The sequence below is a fragment of the Mastigoproctus giganteus genome, chromosome 9 (assembly GCF_048544385.1).
Source record: "Mastigoproctus giganteus isolate SK-2022 chromosome 9, ASM4854438v1, whole genome shotgun sequence".
Taxonomy (NCBI): Eukaryota; Metazoa; Arthropoda; class Arachnida; order Uropygi; family Thelyphonidae; genus Mastigoproctus; species Mastigoproctus giganteus.
In genome coordinates this window covers 161,182,618-161,208,798 of record NC_143583.1, presented here as the reverse complement: position 1 = coordinate 161,208,798, position 26,181 = coordinate 161,182,618, and the positions used below count along the sequence as shown (strand labels likewise).

At 37.1% G+C, this 26,181-nt stretch overlaps 1 protein-coding gene across 2 annotated transcripts in view; it reads left to right on the top strand.

The window, feature by feature from the left end:
- jbug (filamin-type immunoglobulin domains fbug) overlaps positions 1-26,181 on the top strand; it is a 1,114,928-nt gene that overhangs the window by 1,030,158 nt on the left and 58,589 nt on the right. For both annotated transcript variants that reach the window (XM_090381438.1, XM_090381439.1), the window contains exon 48: positions 21,618-21,794. In XM_090381438.1, the coding sequence (XP_090237564.1) occupies positions 21,618-21,794 (177 nt within the window). The remainder of the gene's footprint in view (positions 1-21,617; positions 21,795-26,181) is intronic.

Here is a 26,181-nt window from a genome sequence, read left to right as displayed (position 1 = left end):
CAGATTGTGAAGAGTTTGGTGAAGATATTTTACAGGACCTTAATTCATTTCCAAAAGAAATTCCTGGTTCTGTGGAAATTTCATTTGAAAATACCAATGAAGAAGATGTTTTACCCCTGGAAGAAGATGTTCCAGAAGATAAAAGCAGTAGTGATTCAACAGTATACCTTGATTTCGAAAAAGAAAAATGGCTGAAGAGACATCCAGAATATGCACCTTTCAGAACTAATGAATATTGTTTTACAAGTGAGTTAGATGCTGTGAAAAATGACTTAAAAGATTTGTCCCCTCACAAAATATTCAAAAAACGTTTTAGTGATGAAACCTTAGACTATATATGCAAATAAACGATAATATATGCTCGACAAAAAAACATCCTGAATTTACTATTGCCAACAAAGAAATGCAAAGTTTTATTGCAATATTGCTTTTGACAGAATATCACAACCTTCCTCAAGAAGGAATGTATTGGTCGTTGGACGAGGACTTGGGTGTCTTGTGCATTTATAATGCCATGTCAAGAGATTGATATCTAGAAATCAAGAGATTTGTATAATGATGAAATTGGCAAGATCGAATGTTCAAAGTTAGGACAATAATGAATATGCTCATAAAACAATTTTGCCAGTATGATTTTTTTCACAAGGATCTAACAATAGACAATTCAGTGGAGAAGTATTTTGGACACAATCCAGCCAAACAATTTATCAAGCAGAAACCAGTGAGGTTTGGTTACAAAATTTAGATGGTAAGTAGGTAGTCCTACAATTTTGACATCCATTGTGGAAAAGCAACTGAAGAAACCAAAAATGTGAAGAGTATACCTGTAGGTTATTGGTTTATTGCAACATGTGCCAGATCCATAAAACCATGTAGGTTTCTTCCACAATTATTTTAAAACATAATCGTTGATAATATTTTTGAAAAAGAAGAAAATAAGAGCTTCAAGAACTGTGAGGGACAATCAAGTTCAATACTGTCCTATTATGGCACCTGAAGAAATGAAAAAAATGGAAAGAGGTACTTATGAATAGGTTTGATGTCGTCAATGGCATATTATGCATAAAATGGAAAAATAACAATATAAGTCCTATTATTACTAATTATGATTTTGTTGAATCATAATACGTAAAACGTTGGTTAAAAACTGCAAAAGGTAAGGTCAATGTAGAATAACCTCCATCATTTGCATCGTACAATAGGGGAGTTGGTGGCATAGATACCTATGACCAATGTATATCTTTGTACAAGATAGCAATAAGAGGCGAGAAATGGTGGTGGGTCCTGTTTACATACATGTTAGATATGACCATCACTAATGCATGGAAGTTGCACCAAATGACAGTAGAGGTAAAAATGAATCAATTTGATTTTCGTCAAAACACCGTACAAAGTTATTTGAAAGATGCTGCATCAACAAGAAGCAGTAAGAAGTGAAAAGCCGGACATTCCATGAAAATTAGTGAAGACCATCACTTTCCAGAAAAACTTGATAGACAATTAAAATGTTGTGTTTGTCATATGAAAGCCAGGTGGTCGTGTAAGAATTGTCAGAAAACAATGTACATTGAAAAAGGCTGCTTTGAAAAATACCACTTATCTGCCTAACGGCCCCATTTGACGACGCCTGTTTTTCTAAAAAAAAATATATATTTTTTTTTTTTCTTTGAAATTTTGGTATTGTTTGTTTCCTTGACTTATAATCTTACCATAATATTGAGTGAAATGGGTTTTGATAGGTAGTTTTTTTCATAGGTGTTAATGGGGGTTAACCAGTGACTCCATTATTTTCCCCGGAACAGAAGTTTTTTTTTTTTTTTTTTTTTATGTGAACCCAAACACGAGAGGTATTAGAACCTATAGTACTTAGTACCGCGCTTGGGTTGGAGGTTGAGAAGACGAAAGAAGATATTTGTTGACATTGGACTTGAACTTCTGTAGATTGTAATTTTCAGGAAATACATATGAAGGAAGGTTGTTCCAGAAAACGGCAGTTGAATGAATAAATGAGGAAGATGAAAAGTTGGTTCTGTGGGTTTGAAGTTGGACAGTAAATGGATGTTGGCTGGTGGCGACACGTGTTCAGACTGTTTTGAAAGAGAGAGCAGGAATTATAGAAGCCAATTCAGAAGAACAGTGCCCATGGAAGTATCTGTAAAAGAGGCATGCAGCAGAAACAGTGCGTCTATGAGAAAGCGAGTGGAGAGAGAGACTCTGTTAGAGATGAGTCATTAATTAACCTAACTGCCCTCTTCTGAATGGAATCAAGAAGCCTGAGAGAGGTTTTGGGGGCACCACCCCAAATGTGGAAACAATATTCCATGGCAGGGCGGATTTGCGATTTATACAGAGTGAGCAGCTGTTTGGAAGAAAAGTAACGCCGAGAGCGAAAGAGAAAACCAAGCTTTTTAGATGCAGAGGAAGCAATATTTGTAATGTGCTTGTGCCAAGAGAGATTAGAAGTCAGAGTAATCCCCAAAAGAGATATATCCTTTTGCCTAGAAATTGGAGTGTCACTAAAGATAAGCATAGGGGCAGAAGAATCATTTTTGCGAGATATAAGACAAGACTGAGTTTTAGAAGGGTTGAAGTCAACTAAGTTGTCTTTGCCGCACTGGAGAATTACCTGAAGATCGGCATTTAAGGAATTGGTAGCGGATTTTTGTGAAATTGAAGCTGATTAAGCAGGACAAGATTTCTCAAAATGGAAAGTTGAATGCAATGTGCTATCATCGGCAAAACTATGGATAGGATTTCCAGTCAATGGAAGAAGGTCATTGATATACAAGAGGAAAAGAGTGGGGGAAAGAACTGAACCTTGGGGGACACCGGCATTAGTGGAGAAGTTAGAAGACAGAGAGCCATCTACCATCACCCTCAGTGAGCGATCAGAGAGAAAACTGGATAACCAATTACTAAAAACAGTTGGCAAACCATAAGATGGAAGCTTGTTTAGAAGACCTTTATGCCAAACACGATCAAAAGCCTTTGAGATGTCAAGAGCAACTACTTGTGTTTCACCGAACCTTTCCATTGAAGTAGTCCATAAATGGGTAACATAAGCCAGGATATCACCAGTGGATCGACACTGACGGAATCCATACTGGTGATCGTTGATCAGACGGAAGGTTTCTGGGTAGTTTAAGAGTTGGCGGTTAATTGATTTCTCCATTACTTTAGAAAGAGTAGAAGTAATTGCACTGGGACGATAATTGGATGGGAGTGGTTTGTCACCCTTTTTAGGAACTGGCTGGATATGAGCAAATTTCCAAGCAGAAGGAAAAACACCTTTGGAGTAAGAAAGTGAAAAAAGGCGGCATAGAATAGGAGTAAGTTCAGGAGCACAGGTTTTGAGAACAAGTGGAGAAATACCATCAGGACCTGGAGCTTTCTTAGCATTAAGATTCATCAAAATCCTTCTGATATTCTTTTGACGGAAGACCACAGGAGGCATTGAATGGAGCGTGTTGGGAATGGTGGGAGGTGTTTTACCAAGATCATTAATACATGAGCTGGAAGAAAAATGTGACTAGCAGGTCAGCTTTATCCTTCGCTGAAGTGACAACAGAACCATCTGGTTTTGACAGAGGTGCGAGCAGAGATGGGCAAAAGTTGCAGCCAATAGCTTTGGCAAGAGACCAGAATTCTTGGCTACAATTAGGGCAAGAAGCAAGTTTTCTACTCTTAGCCGGTTCAAACTCTAGTTTGGACTGATTAATAACTGCTTTACAATTGTTGCGAGCTTTGGTGTAGGCAGAAAATGAAACTGAAGAATAAGAAACAAGCCAATTACGATATGCAACATTCTTCTCTTGAACAGCCTTAGCACATTTATTGGAAAACCAAGGTTTAGATAAAGGACGAGATTTTAAAGTGGAGTGTGGGATAAAGGATTCCATTCCTGCAAGAATAATTTCACTGACATGATCTGAGCAAACGTTGACATCAGAAGTTTTGAAACAGCAATCCGACCAAGGAAAAGAAGAAAAGAACTCTCACAGGTCATCCCATTTTGCTTTCTTGTAATGCCAAACAACACGAGGTTGGGAATAGCCACGAGATAAAGGTTCCATTGGAGAAGAGACAATCACCAAGTTGTGATCTGAAGTGCCTAAAGGACCTCTCACTTCGACAGTGTACTTAGAAGGGTTGTTTGTGAGAAAAAGATCAAGCGTATTGTCCGGTATTCTTGTAGGTAAATGAACAATCTGTGCTAGGTCATTAGTAATTGCAAAAGCCTCAGCATCTCGACCTGCTGGGTTGGTGTGACTAGAAAACGGAAGCCAGCTGGAGTTGTGAACATTAAAAATCACCAAGGAAATTTACCTCACTGTTAGGAAAGTTAGACTGAAGAAAGTCAAGTTGCAACGAGAGGAAGTCAAAGAGCTCCAAGTGATTAGTGGAGTTGGGAGAATGGTAGAGACAACAGATGAATTTGACACAATGAGGTAGAGAGATTTTAAGCCAGAGAAGATCAAAGAGAGGAGATTCCAAATTGCCAAGTCTCTGACAGGGAATATCAGAACGGACATATGCACAAGTACCACTTTTGAGGCGAAAGGAATCATACAGCAAATAATTTGGGCATCTGAGATGAGCAGTAGTTGAATCAACCGATAACTGAGATTCTGTCAGAAAAAGTACATGTGGTATGGCAGACTGCAAGTGGAAATGGACATTGTTGAGATTAGAATTGAGACCACGTATATTTGTGAAATGAATTAGGAAGTCCTTGGGAGGTTTAGATCTTTTCACAGATAAGCTTGTTCTATTAGTTTGACAATTCATGGTGTATTCAATAGTAAGAAAAAGTGGGTGGGACATGCTGTATGAAGTAATGAAATTTTTGGATATGGCGTACACATGGTAAGAATATGCCCAGATCCTTGACATAACGTGGCCTCGACAATGCTCCCCGCATACACACTACTCGGACTCCCTCCAGTCACTATCTGGCAGAGTAGAGGTAGCAAGATTATACACTAGCTGATCCGGAAGCCTCCTAGAGAGTTACCAATAGGTTCGGTTCGGTGTACTAACTAGCGGCCGGCCTGCGAAAACCGTTTTAGAGCTGTACCCTCGAAATGTAAGGAATATTGGATCTCGCCACGACGTTCATCATAACCTCAAAAGTCATCAATCATACTGCATGATGGAAGAGATAGGGAAGGGTTGAAGTTAAACTAACAGGTCTGTAATTACTCATGTCACGATTTAATCCACCTTTGTCAATTCGGAATACATTTGCACATTTCCAGTCTATGGGAACTTCCCTTGAGTCCAAAGATGCCCTCATAATTATGGCTTCTTACTTCCTTTGCTGCCTCCTTTAATATAACTGGATAGATCCCATCCATCCCCTGGTGTCTTTCTTATGTTTAACTTCAAGAATTTCTCCTCCACTTTGCTCTCAGTTATTATAAAATCATTGAGCTCCCTATTAGAGTTTAATAAGCTTCTGTCCTCCACTTCCCTAAAGAATTCCTCATGTGTGAATATAGATGCAAAATACTCATTCAATTTGTCAGCTTTCTGAGCAAGATCACCAATAGTTGAACCATCAATATCAAGTGATTCATTGCCTTCCTTCTAGAGTTTATATGAGTAAAGAAGTCCTTGCTGTTTTTCTTAGCATCCTTTGCCAAAAATTCTCGTGATCTGCCTTCGCTTGCCTAACCTCCTTTGTGACTTCATTACAGATTACCTTATATCTATCATAGGCTTCTGTGTCAACTGATAATTTATATACCTCCCATGCATTTTTCTTCTCTGCCGCAAATCTCATTAGTTCGTATGACATCCATTTAGACCTAAACCTTGAAAAGTATTTCTTAATCAGTATGAAAAGCCTACTAGCTTCCACAATTAATTCCTTGAATGTCTCCCATTTAGAATTTTCCGTTGGTTACATCATCAGTTGTATAGAATTTAAATACTGTACAAATTGGAGCAGTATAGTATTAAAGGCAAGTTGCTACAATGGATAAAAGGGTGGTTTAGTGGGAGAAGACAGAGTGGTAATCAATGGACCCTACTCTTGGTGAACTAATGTTATTATAGGAGTCCTCCAGAGTTTGGTGTTGGGTCCACTGTTTTGTATATTTATCAGTAATGTTGATAAAGGTATATCAGGCTTAATGTTCAAGTATGCTGCAACAGGATCTAGAAACGTTGTGCAGATGGCCTGAGAAGTGGCAACTGAAGTTTAACATTGACAAATGCAAAGTACTGCGTATGGGTAGAAGTAACCTCAGAGAAATATACCAACTGTGTTGTACTAACCTTAGAATGATAGAAAATGAAAAAGACCTGGGAATAATTGTACAGTCAGATATGAAGTTTTCTTAGCAGTGCAGACAGACTGCCAGAGCAGGTCATGGAATATATTTGTTGGGAAAAGGAGGTAATTATCCCTTTGAATAAGGGAAGTGGTCAGGCCATGCTTTGAGTACTGCATACAGTTCTGGAGGCCTCATTTTAGGAAGGATGTAGCGTTACTTGAGCGAGTACATAGAAGTGCAACAAGATTGGTGAGCGGAACGAAGGGGTCCTCTTACCAAGAAAGGCTTAAGTTTGGCAAATTGCAGCGGCTTAAGACTAGGCACCTGTGAGGCGATCCGATTGAGGTATATAAGGCCTTGATTGGGTTGAGCAGGCTCAATTTTGATGGGATTCGTCTGCCTGCTCAGATCACAAGCCTGAGGGGGCATAATTTCAAATTGAGGAAAGACGGTTGTAGAATAAATATGCGGAAATTTGCCTTTAGCCAGCAGGTAGTTGATTGTTGGAACAAACTTCCATCTGTCGTTGTGAAAGTTGATAGTTTAAATAAATTCAAGGAGGAACTGGACAAACGTTTAGAGGGAATAGTATGAAATTGTGTTTTTTTTTTTTTTTTTTTTGGCTGATGCTGCATAAACTCAAACGCTTGCTTTCTTGCACCACATGGCTCTACAACTACTACTCAGTCTGTACAAATCTCAAATTTGTCCAACCAATGAATATTGTTCGGACACCTCGGCTACAATATTTCCCAAAACGTCTCTCAAGCTTCTTAACTGCACAAGGCTTTGAATGGTTTGAGCAGGCTCAATGCTGATGGGATACTTTCACTTGTTGAGATTAAGAACCTGAGGGGGGCATAGATTCAAGTAGAGGAAAGACAGTTGTAGAATAGATGTGCAGAAGTTTGCCCTTAGCCAGTAGTTAGTTGATTGCTGGAACAGACTTCTATCTGTTGTTGTGGAAGTCGATAGCTTAAATAAATTTAAGGCAAAGCTAGACAAACATTTGCAGTGACCAGATGGGTGAAATGGGAAGGTTTTTTTTTTTGTTTTTTTTGTGTGATTCTCTATAAGCTTGCTTTCATCATATGCCTCAACTAATGCTAATGCTAACTTAATTCAAATGAGAGCAGTCAGATTAATTAATGACACATTTCCTAAAAGTCTCTCCACTTTCTCTCTCTCTCACAAATATCCAGTTTCTCCTGCATTTGTTTTCCGTATTTACTCCCATGGGTGTTGTTCTTCTGAATTTGCATCTGTAATTCCCTCACTCTCTTCGAAACCAGTTCAAACATGCTCTGTAACCAGTCAGAATCCATTCACTGGCCATCTCTAAACTCACAGAACCAACATTTTCTCTTCCTCATTTATTTGTTCTATTTCTTTCCTGGAACAAACCTTCCTTCACGTGTATTTCCAAAAAGTTGCAATCTACAGAAATTCATGTCTTATATCAGCAATTATCTTCTGTCTTCTCAGCCCAGGCATTGTTTAAATATGTATGAATTTTAAAATAAGAATTCTGAATTATATTTAATTTTAAAATTTATAAACACATTTTTCAATATGTGTTTAACTTTTTTAACCATGTGCGATGAAATTCTTGAGGTGGTAGATCGCAGCACATTTTGAAGAAAAAAAAGTAGATCGCGGCACAAATTAAATTGGCCACCCCTGCTATAGAGGAAGCAGCCATGTAGATCAGTGGCCATGACATGTTGCATCATCATCATACTATATGCTTTGACATGCATAGTGGACACCATCATTCAGCTCAATCGTCAATTGTTCTATTTTACTTGTTTTATATGTCATTTTATACATCAGTTATATAAAGTGAAATTTCATTATAAAGAATACCACAATAACAAACTCTTTATTTCAATGAATTTTATAAAAAGTCTCGCTAATATTAGTGGGTCTCAACTACACAAGTTGTCTGTCCAACATGTCTAGTATCAAGTTTCGAGACAGTAGGATCCCCATAATGATTTTTACACGATGTCAATGTACTATGTGCTTTGACCTGCATGTAGTTGACACCATCCTGGAACTCAATTGTCAGATCTTTTATTTTACTTGTTTTATATGATTTTTATATGCCCTTTTATACATCAGTTATATACAGTGAAATTTCATTATAAAGAATACCACAATAAAAAAAAATATTCATTTTAATGAAATTTATAAAATGTCTACAAAATTCCTACCATAACAATGAAAAATGTTTTTGAAATAACATATATTTTATAATGTATATTTCAGTTTAATGACCTTAAAAAAATGAAATGCCAGCTTTATTTTTTAATATGGGTATATGGCATATGCAGCCGTACTGGAAATGACAGTATATGTCATACACTTTGTTAAAGAGAATTTTTGTTTTTATCCATCAATTTCAAGTGGGGAAGGAAGGGTTTCAATCCCTAGACCTCCCACAATCATGATACATCCTTTGTAATAATAATAACCTTTATGTGTTGATCATTTCCCCAGACTTTTCTACTGATTGTAGAAAATCTAAATTCTGTTTCCATCACTGACAAGGTAGTATTACAAGACATACACAAATGTCCCATTCATGTAATCTTTTGTTGTGGGTTTTTTTATGTTTTTTTTTGTGCTAAATATCTGTAAACAGTGGTGAAAAAAAATTAACAAATGCAAGCAGTTTTCATTCAAAGCAAAATTTCATATCCTTATTCAGTGAACTCCAATAATAGATATGAATGTCCTGATCCTTTAAGCATTTCAATCACTACGTGCCTTAAGTGGAGAGCAAAACAACACCTGGACTCAGATTGTCTCAGATAAGGCCACAACTTTGAGTTATGTGGAGTCTATTGTTACTTTATGCTGCTAAGATTTAAGTATAAGCAGCATTGATGCCATCAAACAGATTATTTTCTGCAGTATTCTCTCTTTCTCTTTCCTCAAGCGAGCAATCCATAAACATAGAATTTCATCCTAGTTCCATACTACAGCTTTGGACCTAGACTTCCTTCACTTATAGATGAGAGGAGACCACTCGCTATGGTAAAGATGTTGGTCAGACTCATCACATCACCCTCATTCTGGGATCTCTGTGGCTGGAGGATTTCTCTTTCTCAACTAAGTGCAATCCCTCTCCCTCCCTCTCTCTCTCCCTCCCAGTCCTGCTTCCACCTATCAGATCAGAACAAGGCACGAGAACTTATCTTTACTGTTGCTCTGCAAAATCAGAACAACAGACTTATATAGCCTTGGTTTGGCTTTTGCTGATGCAGGTACTCTTAGATTGCATCTAGTGTTTTCTTCCTGTATTCTTTGAGTCCTGGATACTTGTACATTCCACAGTTGTTATGGAATAGGTAATTAATGTGGGGGATGATAATTCTTCATATATTTTTCCATTGGATGTCTTTCAGTTTATATGGTAACTTCCAAGCCTCTTGTATTATTGATGGTGAACTGTGCTTAGTACTTTGTTGCTGATGTTTCCTCTGCTGGCACATCTATCCTTATTTAAATTTTGCAGCACTTCTTGCAATGGCAATCCATTTTTATCAGCTTGGCCCACACTCGTAGGTAAAAGGAATATGTTTTTGTTGAGATAGGATACATTTAAACAAAGGTGGTGCAAGGGTACATTTAAACAAAGGTGGTTTTTGCCAGTATTATTGAAGATACCTTAAAGGTTCAAGAAAACTGCTAGTTTTGGGGGACAATGGTAATATAAATACGTGTTTATCTGATAATATTGGTCAAAGAAACGCTTGCACATACCTCGAGGATTCTTGTTTGTTACTACAATGGATCACATTAGCAAGATGTTTTGAGAGCAGAAACATTCCAAATGAGCAGATAATCAATAACAGGGAAGAAAGCTTAAATAAATTCAAGGGGCTGTGTCAGGGTAGTTAACTATACAAGAACACTGAGTCTTAATTGTTTATACAGTAATGTTAGAAGTGTCGTAAATAAAATGAGTGAATTCGAACTGCTGGTTAGGACAAGTAACACTGACATAATGGGGCTTATGGAAACATGGTGCCACCTGGAAATAGGGGATGATGAGTTTCAGTACAGTATGTACCGTGTATTTAGGAAGGATAGGGCAGATAGAAGGGATGGTGGAGTCATGTTTCTTATCAAAAGCAGCCTGAGTGCAATGAAAGCTTTCCCAGATTCAGACGTTTCGCATGATAGAATAGAATCTGTATGGTGTGAGATAGTTGGAACCAAAAGTATAATGAGAGTGGGAGTAATCTACAGGCTAGGTGATTGTCAAGGTTATGATGAGAGCCTCTACATGCAAATGGAATGGGCAAGTAAGCGTGAATGTCTTATTATGAATGATTTTAATATGACTCTAACTGATTGGCGCAAATGGGAAGGAAACTTGGCATGGGGACAAAATTTTTAAATCCACTAGAATCTAGTGGATTTAAAAAACTGTAGACCTCAGTAGTTTTGTTCCCAAACTACTGAGATCTACAGACCCTTTCAAAAACCAAAAATAGTTTATGGATCCCTATATATATATGCATACATTTACGGACCCCCTATATATATGTATATATATATATATATATATAGGGGGTCCGTAAATGTTTCTCTGTGTATATGTATGAACACTGAATTTTCTGAAAATAAAATTCACAATTTTACGTTTCAAACAACTCAACTTTATTCTTATTTTTACATAAATATATAATAATAACTTTATTTACCATCAATTTGCTATACATAGAACGAATAATTTGACTAGTTCCAGAGGGTCCATTCCGCAGACCCCCAGGGGGTCCATGGACTACAGTTTGGGAAACTAGATAATTATTATTTGTAACAACATGTCGGGGAAAGTACTAGGGAAAGGAATATTCTAGATCGCATGAACCAGATGACATAATAGGGCTGACAGTACAGGAACTGGTAGCAGGAAGTGATCACAGAGTTCTACAGTGGATGATGAAGAGAGAGGTAGTGGTAGATAAAGGCAAAGGAATGGGTTATAATTTCAGGAAAGGAAATTACGGCGGCTTAAGGTGCAACATGGATAGATATCTCACAGAGAGTGAATACAATTGAATTATGGTATGCCTTTAAAACATTAATCACAGAATCCTTGAGTGCGTATATACCATTAAATAAATACTCCATGAGGAGGATTCCAAGTTGAATGAATAATGAAGTTGCCAGATTACTTGAACAGAAGATGACGGCATGGAAAAGTTACAAGGACTTTGCAAGACTCATGAGATAGAATTTTATTACCTTTTATTATAGAGCAGTAAAAAGTACTGAAGCATATATAATAATATTAATAATTATATAAGCATTATTATATGGCATTATTATAATTATAATAATGTCACATAAAAGGTTAGGCAAAGGCAGATTATGAAAAATCGCTTGCAATGAGAGCACAAAGAGAGGGGATAAGGAATTCTTCACATATATAAATGCAAAGAATAGAAGGATAAACCAGATAGGACCCTTATCTAATGGATGTGGGATAGTATTAGATACCCCAACTGATGTTGCAGATGAACTTAACTGTTGAGTTCATTTGATTTTGCAGATGAACTCAACAGTTACTTTGCATCAATATTTACAGAAGAAAAACAATTTATGTCAATGAGAAATTATGCGATTGAAGTTGAAAGATATGTAATTAATGATATTGAAATTTCATATGATTATTTAATGAAAAAACGTTCAAGCCTACAGGCAAGTAAGGCTCCTGGGGTTAAGGACAAATACCCTGTAATTTTAAGAGAGGCAGCAAGTGAGTTCATTAAACTGTTAAGGCTAATTATGAGAGTGTCACTGAACTCAGGAGAGATTCCATTGGATCTCTCCTCCTGAAAAAGTGCCACTGTATCTCCAGTACATAAGGGCGGTTCTAAGAGGTTTTTTTCAGTGGGAAATTGCCGAATAGTCAGTCTAACTTCAGTAGGGAAAATTATGGAGAGGCAGTGAACAAGGGTGGATCATTTGGATAGAAATGGATCATTCAGGATCATTTGGATAGAAATGGAATTCTGAATTGCTGCATGGTTTTGTAAAGGGAAAATCATGTTTAACAAATTTGGTTAGCTATTTTAACAGGGTCGCTCATGACCTGAATTTAGGAAATAATTTCAACATTGTTTATTTGGATTTCAGCAAAGCATTTGACTCAGTCCCACATGAGCGGTTACTTTATAAACTTGAACAGGTTGGAATCACATGGAAAATCCTTAGATGGTTAGCAGAATAGCTTCAAGGCAGGAGGTAGAAGGTTGTGATAAAGGGTTATTCCTCAGAATGTAAGAAGTGGGGTTCCCCAAGGATCAGTATTGGGCCCACTGTTGTTTTTGATTTTCTTAAATGACATCGATAGAGGGCATGATATCTAAATTTGTGGATGATGTAAAGATTAGTAGAGTAGTTATTGGTCACTGCCAAGCAGAGCTTCTTCAGGGTGACCTAGATAGACTTAAGAGATGGTCAGAAAAGTGGCAACATGCTTTAATTCAGCAAAATGCAAGGTCTTACACTTGGGGAGCAGCAACCCCAAAATAACTTATACACTTAGTGGAGTTGAACTATAATCAGTAGTGGAAGAAGGGAACTTGGAAGTTACGATACGGTCAGACATGAAGTTCTCTGAGCAATTATGGACAGGTTGCAACTAAAGCCTAGGTGTCCTATCAATGATTTATCAAGCATTTGCTAGTAGAGATAAGGACATCATAATCCCATTATATAAGGCTATTGTTATATTAAGTTTTTTTAAATTACAACCTTCCTCCCTTTCTTTTCAGGGAGGAGGGAAATGCATAGGTTATCTATTTCCTTTTCTCTTATTATTTATTTTATTTAATTTTATTTATTATTTATTTATTTATTTTATTATTTTTATTTATTTATTTTATTTTTATTTTTTTTTGCTGGTGCAGCATCAGCTTTAGCTTCCTTGTGCCATATGGCCATTACTAATCCTAATACAGTCCATTCCGGTTATTTGGGACACATCGGGACTAGTGCATTTTGGCCCGATTAACCGGCTGCCCCAATTGTCCGAAGTTTCACATAAATAGTTAAAAATGCAGTGTATCCCCCGTTCGCTGTACAATCAAATCATGTTGTGACAAACTCAACATAGTAAAGTACCGCTCACAAGTCCAGTGTCAACAAATATCTTCTTTCGTCTTCTCAACCTCCAACCCAAGCACGTTACTAAGTACTATAGTTTCTAATACCTCTTGTGTTTGGGGTTCACATTAAAAAAAAAAAAAAAAAAACTATACGATGTGCAGTAAGCGCCAGTCATTGTGATCACGTTTGTGAATTGAATTTTAATTCTATTAAACAGCGATTCTAATTAGCGAAAATAGGAGGAATATTATCCACAGGCTATAAAAGCAAAGATATATTAAGCACAGATTAACCCTTTATTACCTTACCAATTAAAAAATTAAATGATATGTGAAAATCGAAATAATTAATACGTACTGTAATATGTACATACGAAATAGTTGACATTTGTATTCACTGACATTTGTAGGGGGGGTTAAAATTTAAAACAGTAAAAAGATAAGCAATCAATAACAAGGAACACGGCACACACAAATTGCAAGTAACAGAATATGCGCAAGTGAGAACTGAGTAACGACTTACAAAGCTTTAAAAATAGGAATGAAGAGAAGAGCTGAAAATTAATTTTTTTAATATGATTAAAGATTTCATGGAAGTGTAAACACATTTCACCATAATAACCCACAGAATTCCAGCTGTCAGTATTATCGCAAATTCAGTAAGATCGAGTTTACTGTCTGTTTATGACAGATTTCAATAACAGAAAAGCCCAATAAACAGGTTTCTGCTAATTGTTTTATGGTTGTGACCTCCAGAATTTCGACCGAACCACGTGGTACCATCAGAGACAATCATAGGGTAATCTCCAGTGCTGCGGTCTCCTGCCCTGATTAAACGGCATGCTGTTCCAATTAAGCGAAGTAAACCCTGGCTATTTTCTCGATTGGTTTCTGTTTTTTAAGATTTTCCCCAAATAAACGGCTGCCCCGATTACCCGGTGGCCCAAATAACCGGAATCCACTGTACTAACATAAACAGTTAAAAATACAAAAGTAGATATCACATGGATTTATGTCACTTTCTTTTTTTGTGGCTAATACATCATTTTATCATTAAAAAAACATTTTTTAATATATTTAATGTTAATTGATGCTCTCATTAATATTACAAAAACTATCTAATATTTGTCAAAAACTGAATTCAGATCAGCACTATATTATTCAGATATGATCTGAATAGTGCTGAATTCAGATCAGCACTACTTCAAGTAGATTTCAATGATACTAGAAAACTCAAGAATGAAGAAGTCACTGAGACAATAAATTTAAGTGATCAAAGGGATACTTAATTGGTGACTTGAGGATTGTCAAGGAGCAGTCTTCTCTTACTGGCTGCTTGTTATTGTTTGTTTGTTATTTAGTTTTTAGGAGCATTAGCAACTAAGGCCATATTGCTCCAGGATATGCGGTGGTCATTCCCTGATCTTTCTGCATCCTCTGTATTTCGTCTTACTGGTTGCCTAGGAGGGGAGGGATGTCCTTGTGCATTCATGAGTTGTCGAAGAGGATGATCCATATGAGTGGGTGGGAGGTTGGTTAGTAATTCAACAAAGGTAAAGAAAGAGACTAAGAAACATCCATTATTTCTGGTGGATGTTTCTTAGTCTCTGTCTAGAAATGGCAGCTTCCCATTTCATATGGTGATATGGCTTCTCTCTAGCTGTGTTTGCTAGAGAGAAATTGTCTATGCAGTCCACTCTATAGATCACATCTCACATTTGGGGGGGGGGGGTAGAGTAGCCACGTATTTGTATCATTTGTTACTAGTAAACTTTACATTCACATTATAATAAGGATTGGTACATGTATACTTGCATGTATACCAATGCTAGAAGTATAGTAAATAAATTTGAAGAATTTGAAGTGTTGGTCAAGACATCAAAGGCGGATATTGTTGGGATAGCAGAGACATTGTGTCACACAGATATAAGGAATGCAGAACTGGAATTTGGGGAGTACAGTGTGTACAGAAAGGATAGACAGGATAGGGAGGGAGGAGGTGTTATGTTAATTAAGGAGATGCTAATTAAGAAAAACATAAAATTAAAAGAAGTGCATCCAGTTGATATGGATGAACAGTGCACTGTTGAGTCAGTTTGGTATGACATAAGCACTGCAAAAGCAAAAATAAGAGTAGTAGTAGTGTGTTATAGGCCTAATGACTCGAATGAGTACAATGAACAATTGCACAGAGAAATAGAGTGGGCTAGTAAATCAGAATGTCTTATAATGGGGGATTTTAACTTTCCAGATATTGACTTGAATTTGTGGGTTGATTACTCATACACTAGTAACATTTTTGTGGATTTATTGGATGATTGGTTTCTGCAGCAGCATATTCGAAAGGCAGCCAGAGAGAGTAATACTCTTGATCTTGTTATCAGCAGTGATCATTCATGTATTAGGAATTTGCAGATAAAAGAACCACTAGGTGGTAGTGATCACAGAGTACTGATGTGGGATTTACTTAAAGATATAATTACCATCAAGGGTAAAGGAAAGGGTTTTTGCTTCCGTAAAGGTGAGTAGAGTGGTCTCAGACAGTTTTTAAATTCTGTACAGTGGGATCAACTGACAATGTTACCAACAGTAATATTCTAAGTGGGAAGCATTCAAGGAATTAATCGTGGATGCTACTAAAAGTTTCATACCTATTAAGAAATATTGTTCAAGGTTTAGGCCTAAATGGTTATCAAATGAACTTATTGAGACGCGTGACAGAGAAGAAAAATGCATGGGATGCATATAGATTATCAAGTGACTCAGAAGCCTATGGCAGATATAAGCTAGTCTGTAATCAGGTCACAAAGGAGGTTAGGTAGGCAAAGTCAGATTACGAGAAATCTTTGGCAAAAGATAAGAAAAACAGCAAGGATTTCTTTACTTATATAAACAATAAAAGGAAGGGGATGAATCTGATTGGTCCACTTGATATCGATGGTTCGACTGTTGATGATCCTGCTCAGATAGCAAACAAACTGAATGAGTATTTTGCATCTACATTCACACATGAGGAGTTATTAAGGTTTGAAAATGGCAGAAGGTTATCAAATTGTAGCAGGGTGCTTAATGATTTTGTAATAACTGAGAGTAAAATGGAGGAGAAATTGTTGAAGTTAAACATAAGAAAGGCACCTGGGGTGGCTGGGATCTATCCAGTTATATTAAAGGAGGCGTCAAAGCAACTAAGCAAACCCTTGGCCATAATTATGACAGCATCCTTGGACTCAGGGGAGGTCCCCATGGACTGAAGTTGTGCAAATGTATCCCCCAATTCACAAAGGGGGATCAAAGGGTGAGACGAGTAATTACAGACCAGTTAGTTTAACTTCTGTTCTGGGTAAAATAATGGAGTCACTGGTTAAAGATGCATTGCAGGATCATCTAGACAAGACTGTAGCAATAATTCAGGCACAGCATGGGTTTGTTAAGAGAAACTTGTCTGACAAATTTGATAGGATATTATGATGTGGTTACAAAGGAACTGGATGCAAAAAATAATTTTGATATCATATATTTGGATTTCAGGAAAGCTTTTGACACTGTTGCACATGTAAGACTATTGTACAAATTGGAGAAGAATGGTATTAAGGGAAAGTTGCTACAGTGGATAAAAGGATGGTTGAGTGGGAGGAGACAGATGGTGGTAATTAATGGGCGCTGCTCTTCATGGACTAATGTTATTAGTGGAGTCCCACAGGGTTCGGTGTTGGGTCCACTGTTGTTTTGTATAAGTTTTTTTGAAAGCAGATTGGAAAGTTACTCATTCTCACAGAATAACTTTTTCAGACACAGTTTTGTTTTGTACACTTTTTTTTTTTTTTAGACTAAGTGGGGTCTTTTGTTTTTTTGAGTAGTCTATATATGTTGTATGGACATTTCTTAAGAAGGTGGTTAGCTTTTCAACATAGAACGATTTTTTTTTTTTAAATTACAACCTTCCTCCCTTTTTTTTTTCTGGTTAGCTTGTCAATATAGAATACTTTTGTTAGAAATTACAACTTCCCTCCCCGTTCTTATCTGCTTTGTTGATGTGTGTGTTTGAATCATTTTTGAGTTGGGACAGGCCTTTCAGATTTTGAAAGCCATTTGGGCACTTCCATGGGCACTGTTCTTCTGATTTGGCTTCTGTAATTCCGCCCCCTTCCAAACCAGTCTGAACACATGCCACAAGCAGTCATTATCCATTTACTGTCCAACTTCAAACTCGCATAACCAACTTTTCTTCTTCCTCATTTATCCCTTCAACTGCAGCTTCCTTCACATGTATTTCCTGAAATTTAGAATCTACTGACCCAAGTCACCAAGTATCTTCTTCCGTCTTCCCAACATTCAGTCCACAAACATACACAGTACTTATATTATTAGTACTGTGTTTATACTAATAATATACTAATACCATAATATTAGTACTGTAGATTCTAATACCCTTCATGTTTAGAGTTTTCATATAGAATTGACTTCAGTAACAACCATCTTAAAACCTTTGTTTAGGGAAAACCAAAAATACTTTATCAGTTTTAAACTATCACTCCAGTTATTCTCCAGAAAAGCAAGAGCTTAACTTTATCAAAATCATCCTAAACACACACACACACACACACACACACACACACACACACACACACACACACACACACACACACACACACACACACACACACACACACACTCACTCAATACCCCGACAGGTTAATTAACATATTTGCTGTGTCGAGTTAGTTAGTTATAGTTAGTTATTTGATTTTTAAGAGCATTAGCAACTAAGGCCATATTGCTCGGGGATATGCGGTGGTCATTCCCTGACCTTTCCACATCCTTCGTATTTAGTGGTGACGGGCTCGAACCCCGGTCTAATCAAGAAGCGTGTGCTACGCACTGCTGCTCCTTCCCACCTGGCTACGGAGGCGCCTGCTGTGTCGAGTACAGTAATACCCCGACTTACGCTACCCCGACTTACGCGAACTCGGAGTTACGCGGTTCTTGATTTTTTCGTTTGGCAACGCTGCCGCCCACTATCTTCAAGGTCGTTTTTCATATGTTATCGATATACGGTGCGACGGCGGAGAATGAGAGCGAAAGATGAACAAAATTCAACTTTGCTGCTTTTATGTTTTTTATATCAGTGAAGGGGAAACACATTTCACCATAATAACGTAAAAACCAACACAATTCCAGCTATCGGTATAATCACAAATGCAATTAGATCGATTTCACTACCAGTTTATAACAGATTTCACTAGCAGAAACGCAACTGGATTTTTATTGTTTTATGGTAGTAACCCCTAGAAATGTGAGGTGTTAATAGCGTATCTCTGCCTTTATGGTGTTGTTTATTCAGTTGCTACATGCGCGCAGCTTTGTTTATGCGTATCAAGCGTGCCTCCTCGTTTTGTAATTGTGCTTTATTCCCTAAAAATGAGTAAAATACTTAATTAAAAGGTGTGAAAAGGAAGCGTCCTGGTGAAGACACTGCAGATTCAGAGAGAAAAAGAAAAGCAATTATCGATAAACAGAGGCGGACCGGGTCAAAAATTCTTACCCAGGAAAATTTATAGTGGCCTCATACTATGGTTTATGGCCAAAATCACACTGGCCCACCGGGGTTTCCCCGGTAAGGCTTATGGCCAGTCCGCCTCTGTCGATAGAGAAAAAATATGAAATTGTGAAACGCTTTGAGCGAAATGAAAGCATGTGATATTGCACGTGCTACAGGCCTAAATGAAGCAACGGCGAAAAGCACATGGAACGAAGAACGCGTTATAGCTACAAAGCAAGGAATAAAAAAAAATTATTAGCTTGCTACGAAGAAATTCTGCGTGAAAAAAAGAACGCGCTGTGTTGTCAGACGAATTTGTTAGATTTTATGAAGCCATCGACATCGAAATAACTTTTTAACGTAAGTCATTTGTTTTTTTAATACATATTTTGTATTAATATGTATAAAGAACTGCAATTTTATTAATATTTTTCTTCTAAACTAGTGTTTTTGTTAGTCCTTGGTCCCAATTAAGCAAAATTTATATGTATTTATATGCAAAGTTGTACCCCGACTTACGCGAATTCGACTTACGCGATTTTCGTCGGACCCACCTATCGCGTAACTTCGGGGTATTACTCTACTAGCCCACATATTGAGTACTGCTTACAGGTCTAGAGGCCTCATTTTAGGAAGGATGTGTATCTGTTGGAATGGGTGAGTAGAGCAACAAAGTTATTGAGAAGAACAAAATGGTATTCTTATCAGAAAGGCTTCATTTCTGCAAACCGCAGCGCCTGGAGACTAGACACCTGTGAGGAGATCTGATTGAGATGTTTAAGCTTTGAATGGATTGAGTAAAATTAGTGCCAATGCAATCCTTCCTCTTGCTCAGGCTATACATATGAAGGAGCATAAATTTAAATTGAGGAAGAGTGGTTGCAAGTTGATGTGTGGAAATTTGCTTCGAATTTATTCAAATGACTACTACCGGCAAGTAGTAGTAGTTTGAATAAATTCAAGGAAGAACTAGACAAACTGTTAGAGGGATGGACAGATATTATGGGCAGTATTGACTTTTATCTCTCTCAACTGATGCTGTATAAACTTGCATTTTTGCATTATATGCCACTGCTAACACTTGAACTGTACTGATCGTTCCTGGCCTTTTAATTTAACACTTGTATGTTTCTGTAACTTAGGATATGCGATGGCATCACTGTTTTTGTTTATAATTGACTCTTTCATAATTTAACTATTTGGATTAGTTATGTATACTATGTCATTAAGTGAATGTTAATCAACGTGCTTATTACACACTGAGTTAGCTTTGCATTAGTGACACCCCCCCCCCTTGAAAGAATGGACTGGTTTGTGGCCTGGTGAAGGCTGAAAGTTGGAAACAGCTGATATAAGATTGTAGTTATAGCAATCAGTTTGAATGTCTGTGAGAAAGATTGAATCCACATTAAGATCTTTTTGACTTCTAACATACTATAATTGTGGGGGCAAGATGTGCAGGTGACAGTATCTTGACAACAGCCAACATGGTTAAGTGCTCCTGTGGTGGTGTCATAAGTTAATCATGACTGGCCCAACAGTTGTCGAAGGTTCAACCAAAGGCTACATGTGGGACAGTCATGTGGCTAACACCTATAGTAAGCATAGTGTTTCTCATCTATTAACACATCAGTGATATTGCACACTGTCCCATTTAACCATCCAGTACAGTTGCCATCACAAGTAATTGAGGCTGGCAGTTTGGATAAAGTCAACTGGGTAGTTACCTGTAGGATGGAATCATATAATTTGTATTTTCTTATCTACTTTTTTTTTTTTTTTTTTTTGCCAGTGCAGCAAAAGCCTGTGGCTTCCTTGCACTATATGGCAAATGCTATTACTATTATAATGTAGAAATAGCAAAGCCAATCCACATGGACTTTGCACTGGACATTACCTTGTATCAGCTGTGGCATTCAACAGCTATCACTGGTACCTGTGCTCACTGTGAGCCACGCCAGCTCTAACACTGGACCACTGACATGTGTAGATCTCTTATCTGGTCTGATGAATCCCATTTATAACTCTATCATGCCGATGGACATATCCATTTTGAGAAAGAAACAAGAGGCCATGTCACTGGATGCACAGTTGGTGTTCAGTGGGCTAGAGGCAATGGTATTATTGAGTCCTCTGATCACTGTTAATGAGAACACCTACCTTTCTGTTGTCACCAACCAGGTGTACTCCTCCATGATGACATTGTATCCAGACAACTCTGGCATCTATCAACAAGATAAGGCACCATGCCTTATCTTTTTGGCCCAGCAGGTTGCCAACTGGTTTCAGGAACATGAAATGACTTCTAAGTTCCATGGCTGTTAAGCTCACCCAATGTCAACCCACTTGAGCATGTCTGGGACTTACTGGAAAAGGACATTCGATGCAGCAACCATCCTCCTGAAATTGTGCATTATATAATGCATGGGTAGCAATATCATAGGACATCCTACAATACCTTATAGAGACCATGCCAATACATGTACCTGCTGTATTTTGGGCAAAAGGTGACTTCCATGAGGTATTAGGTAGGTGTTACTAATGCAAAGCCAACTCCCTATATGTTACAAATGTAATGTGAATCCCACTAGTACATTTTGTTGTCCCAGGATAGGCCCATCTCTCAGACTGTATAAAATAAACAAAAATATGCTAATATTTTTGTAGGTGCATATCTCTTAAATGTCATGTGGTCGGAGAGGCAAGTGAAGGGTTGTCCATTGAAAGTTACCATATCTGCCACTTGTGATTCTGGTAAGGTTGTATGTTCAGGAGATGGCCTCCGTGGTGGTACCATGGGGAAGGAGATCAAATCTTTCATTGATACAAGAAGAGCTGGGCCAGGTAAGTTATTAACATTTTATCATTAATTTTAACATTGTCTCTTACTTTTTATTAATATTAAATAAAAAACGTAAGTGAAAATGACTATATAACGAAACAGGCCTACGCGCTCTGGATTCATTGAGGAATTTATTGTAGCTTAAACACAGAGCGTACAGATAAAGCAGAAATATATGAGCTTTCGGCTATATGGTAGCCTTCGTCAGAATTAAAATACATGAATGGCAGTTGGAATGAAGATGTGCACTGCCAGGTGCGTGAGACGCGAGGTTTAATTGTTTGTTGACGTCTGTGGCTGTGACGCATGATGACGTGGCCAGCGCTTGTCCAATGACAGAACTACTGACTCTGTGATCGGGTTGACTTGGTAACCACTGTTCCTGTTTAAGGATTTATCCGAAGACTGTAATTTAATGACTGTAAAATCATTTTCACTTACAATTCACCTTCAATCTCTGATATACTTAAAAATATTTTGAAAAACTTTTAAAGAAATTTTTTAAGTGAGCATCAAAGCCTAGGAGTTCTTTTCCAATGGTCCAATGTTAATTTTTGGCATAGGCTCACCACAGGTTGGACCATTTTTCTTTGAGACAGTTCAGTCAAGTTTGATGATTACCACATCATTTTCCAGCATTTTGCCAGTGCTTAGCTCCCTTGCTCTCTGCACCTCACTTGTGATTTGCCATTTTGGCACTTGGCAGTCACAGAGAGCGGACTTTTCTGTCCTTTATTTGTGGACAGATGGATACAGACTAAAGGATTAGTGGTTTGGATAAAAAATGCAATAGACGAATTTTTGCCTTTGCTTAATTTCTTTAGTATATTGTCAATTTAATTTTTTTTATAATATTATTAATTTCATTTCAGTTAAAGTTACTTACTGTAACATTTTGTAAAATTAACGTTTCTTATATGATCCATATTGAATATTTCATTTGAGGATATTGTGACAGACAGAAAAGACCACAGGTGATTTCCACAATAGATATGAGTTCATCACATGCATAGACATGTATTCAGAGGTCAGTCTTATTGCTAATCATAGCTCAACTGATGATTCTTTTAGGAAGTATAAAATATAAAGAATCATAGCTCAACTAATGATTCTTTTTCTTGTAGGGGGTGTACCAATCTAAAATTAAAACTTGGTACATTACTACAAATATTTGAATCACTGAAGAAACAAGCACTTGCCATAGAAATAAATGTAACTAAGAGCTCTAGGGACTCAAGCTAGCACTCTGCCAGGTGATGCACCTCTGATTTTGCCACGGAATAACTATCTTTTTTTCTTTCTTTTTTTTTTTTTTTTTTTTGTAATTAACATAAGGATGTGCACTAGACCAGAACCGGGTCCGTGTATATACTTGCATGTACACCAATGCTAGGAGATAGTAAATCAATTTGAAGAATTTAAAGTGCTGGTAAAAACATCAACTGCAGAAATTGTTGGGATATCAGAGATGTGGTGTCACACAGATATAAGGAATGCAGAATTTGAATTTGGGGAGTACAATGTGTACAAAAGGGGCAGACAGGATAGGAATGTAGGAGGGTTATACTGATAGTTAAGAAACAGAAAATCTGAGGCAGATCATCCAGTTGACATGGATGGCCAGTGTGACGTTCAGTCACTTTGATGTAACATAAGCACTGGGAAAGAAAAAATGAAAGTTGGAGTGTTAGGAGTAAGAGTGTAAGAGGCCTAATGACTCTGATCAGTACAATGAACAACTGTACAGAGAAATAGTGGGCCAGTAAATCAGAATGTCTTATAATGAGGGATTTTAAATTTCTGCGTATTGACTGGAACTTGTGGGTTGGTCACACACACCCACTAGCAAGGCTTTTCTGAATATATTGGATGACTGTTTTCTACAGCATCATGTTCAAGAGGCAACCAGTGGGAATAATACTCTTGATTTGATTATCAGCAGTGATTATTTATGCATTAAGTATCTGCAGATAAAGGAACCACTTGGTGGCAGTGATCACAGTGTATTGATGTGAGGTTCACTTAAAGATTTAACTAACATCAGGGATAAAATGGAAGGGTTTTTGGTGACTACAACAGTCTCAGACAGTTTTTAATGGGGCCTAAATGAATGTAAGATGAACTGATGAGACTCATGGCAGAGAAGAAAATGCATAAGATGCATATAAATTATCATGCAGTGCAAAAGTCTATGGTAGATATAAGTAGTCTGTAATCAAGTCACTAAGGAGGCTAGACAAGCAAATGCAGAGTACGTGAAATCTTTGGTAAAGAATGCAAAGAAAAACACCAAAGATGTCTTTACTTATGTAAACTAGAAGGATGACGATGAATCAGATTGGTACATTTCATATATCAATGGTCAACTATTGATCCTACTCAAGTAACTAACAAACTGAATGGGTATTTTGCATCTACATTCACACGGGGAATTCTCTAGGGAAGTGGAGGCCAGATGTTTATCAAATTCTAACAGGAAGCTATATGATTTTGTTATAGCTGAGAGGAAAATGGAGGAGAATTTGTTGAAGTTAAACATAATAAAGTCCCCTGAGGTGGATGGGATCTATCCAATTATATTAAGGGAGACAGCGAAGAAAGTAAGCACATCCTTAACCATAAAGTAAGCAAACCCTTAGCCATAGCTCAACTGATGATTCTTTTCTTTGTTCCTAAAGTAGGGAGTGTAGCAATCTAAAATTAAAACTTGGTGCATTGCTACAAATATTTGAAACACAGAAGAAACAAGTGCTTGCCCTAGAAACAAATGTAACTAAGAGCCCAACAATTATGACAGCCTCTTTGGATTTGGAGGAAGTACCCCATAGAGTGGAAATGTGTGAATGTATGTCCAATTCACAAAGGGGAAATCAAAGGGTGACATTTGTAATTACACACCTATTAGTTTAACTTCTGTTCCAGGGAAATAATGGAGTCACTGGTTAAAGAAGTAATGCAGGATCATCTAGACAAGACTGCAATTAAAATTCAGACACAGCATGAGTTTGTTAAGGGGAAATCTTTTCTGAGCATTTTGATTGGATACTATGATGCGATTACAAAGGAACTGGATGCAAAAATAATTTTGATATGATATACTTGGATTTCAGGAAAGCTTTTGATACTGCACATAAAAGACTGCTGTACAAATTGGAGCAGTGTGGCATTAAGGGCAGGTTGCTGCTATTAATAAAATAATGATTGAGTGGTAATCAGTGGACACTGCTCTTCGTGGAGTACCTCATTGTTTTCTATATTTATCAGTGATACTGATGAATTTATAACAGCTTTAATGTCCAAGTTTGCAGATTATATAAAAGTTGGCAGGGTTGTAAATGACAATAAGCTACTGCAACATGATCTAGAAAAATTAGACAGATGGGCTGAGAGGTGCCAACTGAAGTTTTTAACATTAACATATTCCAAGTACTGCATGTGGGTAGCAGTAACTCCAGAGTAACGTACCAACTGTGTGGTATTAAACTGAGGTTAGTGGAGAATGAAAAAAAACCTGGGGTTAATTGAGCAGTCAGATATGAAGTTCTCTGAGTAGTGCTGACAGGCTGCCAGGACAGCTCACGGGGTTTTGTCAATAATATGCAGGAACTTTTCTTGCTGAGAAGAGTTAGTGATTATCCCTTTGTATAAGGTAATGGTCAGGCCATACCTTAAGTACTGCATACAGGTCTGGAGGCCTAATTTTAGAATTAATGGAACAAGTACAGAGAAGGGCATAGAGAGATTGGTGAGGGGAACAAAGGGGAACATTATTTTCATTTTATGTGTATTAATAAAGTCCTCACTTAAAGGTTGGTATTTAGAAAATTGTTTCCAGTCTAATTTTTCTAGTAATTGCTCAATGAAATCTTCTGATAACTGTTGATATTTAGTTATAATTTGCTTATCTAGTTCATCAGCAAATTTGAGAATAAAAGTACTACTAATTGTTTGAAATTGAGTTTCTTTTTTGTGTTTAATTATTCTTTGAATTCCTGAATAAATTCCTCATATATTCTTTGAAACTCTGAAATAAATTCCCAGTTTGACTTATATGCGTGTTCTTTAATAAACTTTTCACAGATAGCTTGATGTTTACATATTATATATTCCAGTCAGTCTTTTCATGAATTGCAACTCTCAGAAAAGTTTTCTATGAGTTTTTGTTCTTTAGAAATAATATTCCAATTGAGATAATCCTTAAATTTTCTAGCTAACAGGATCTCTAGGTACTTCATCCTATTTTACAGTATTAGGTTTAAAATATATAGTCTAAAAAAAAAAATATTTAATATATATATATAAAATATATAGATAGTCTTCAGGAATTTTCATCTGGGTTTTTTTTTTTCAGTTAAATAACAACTGTCTTTTCATCCAGTAATTGCAATT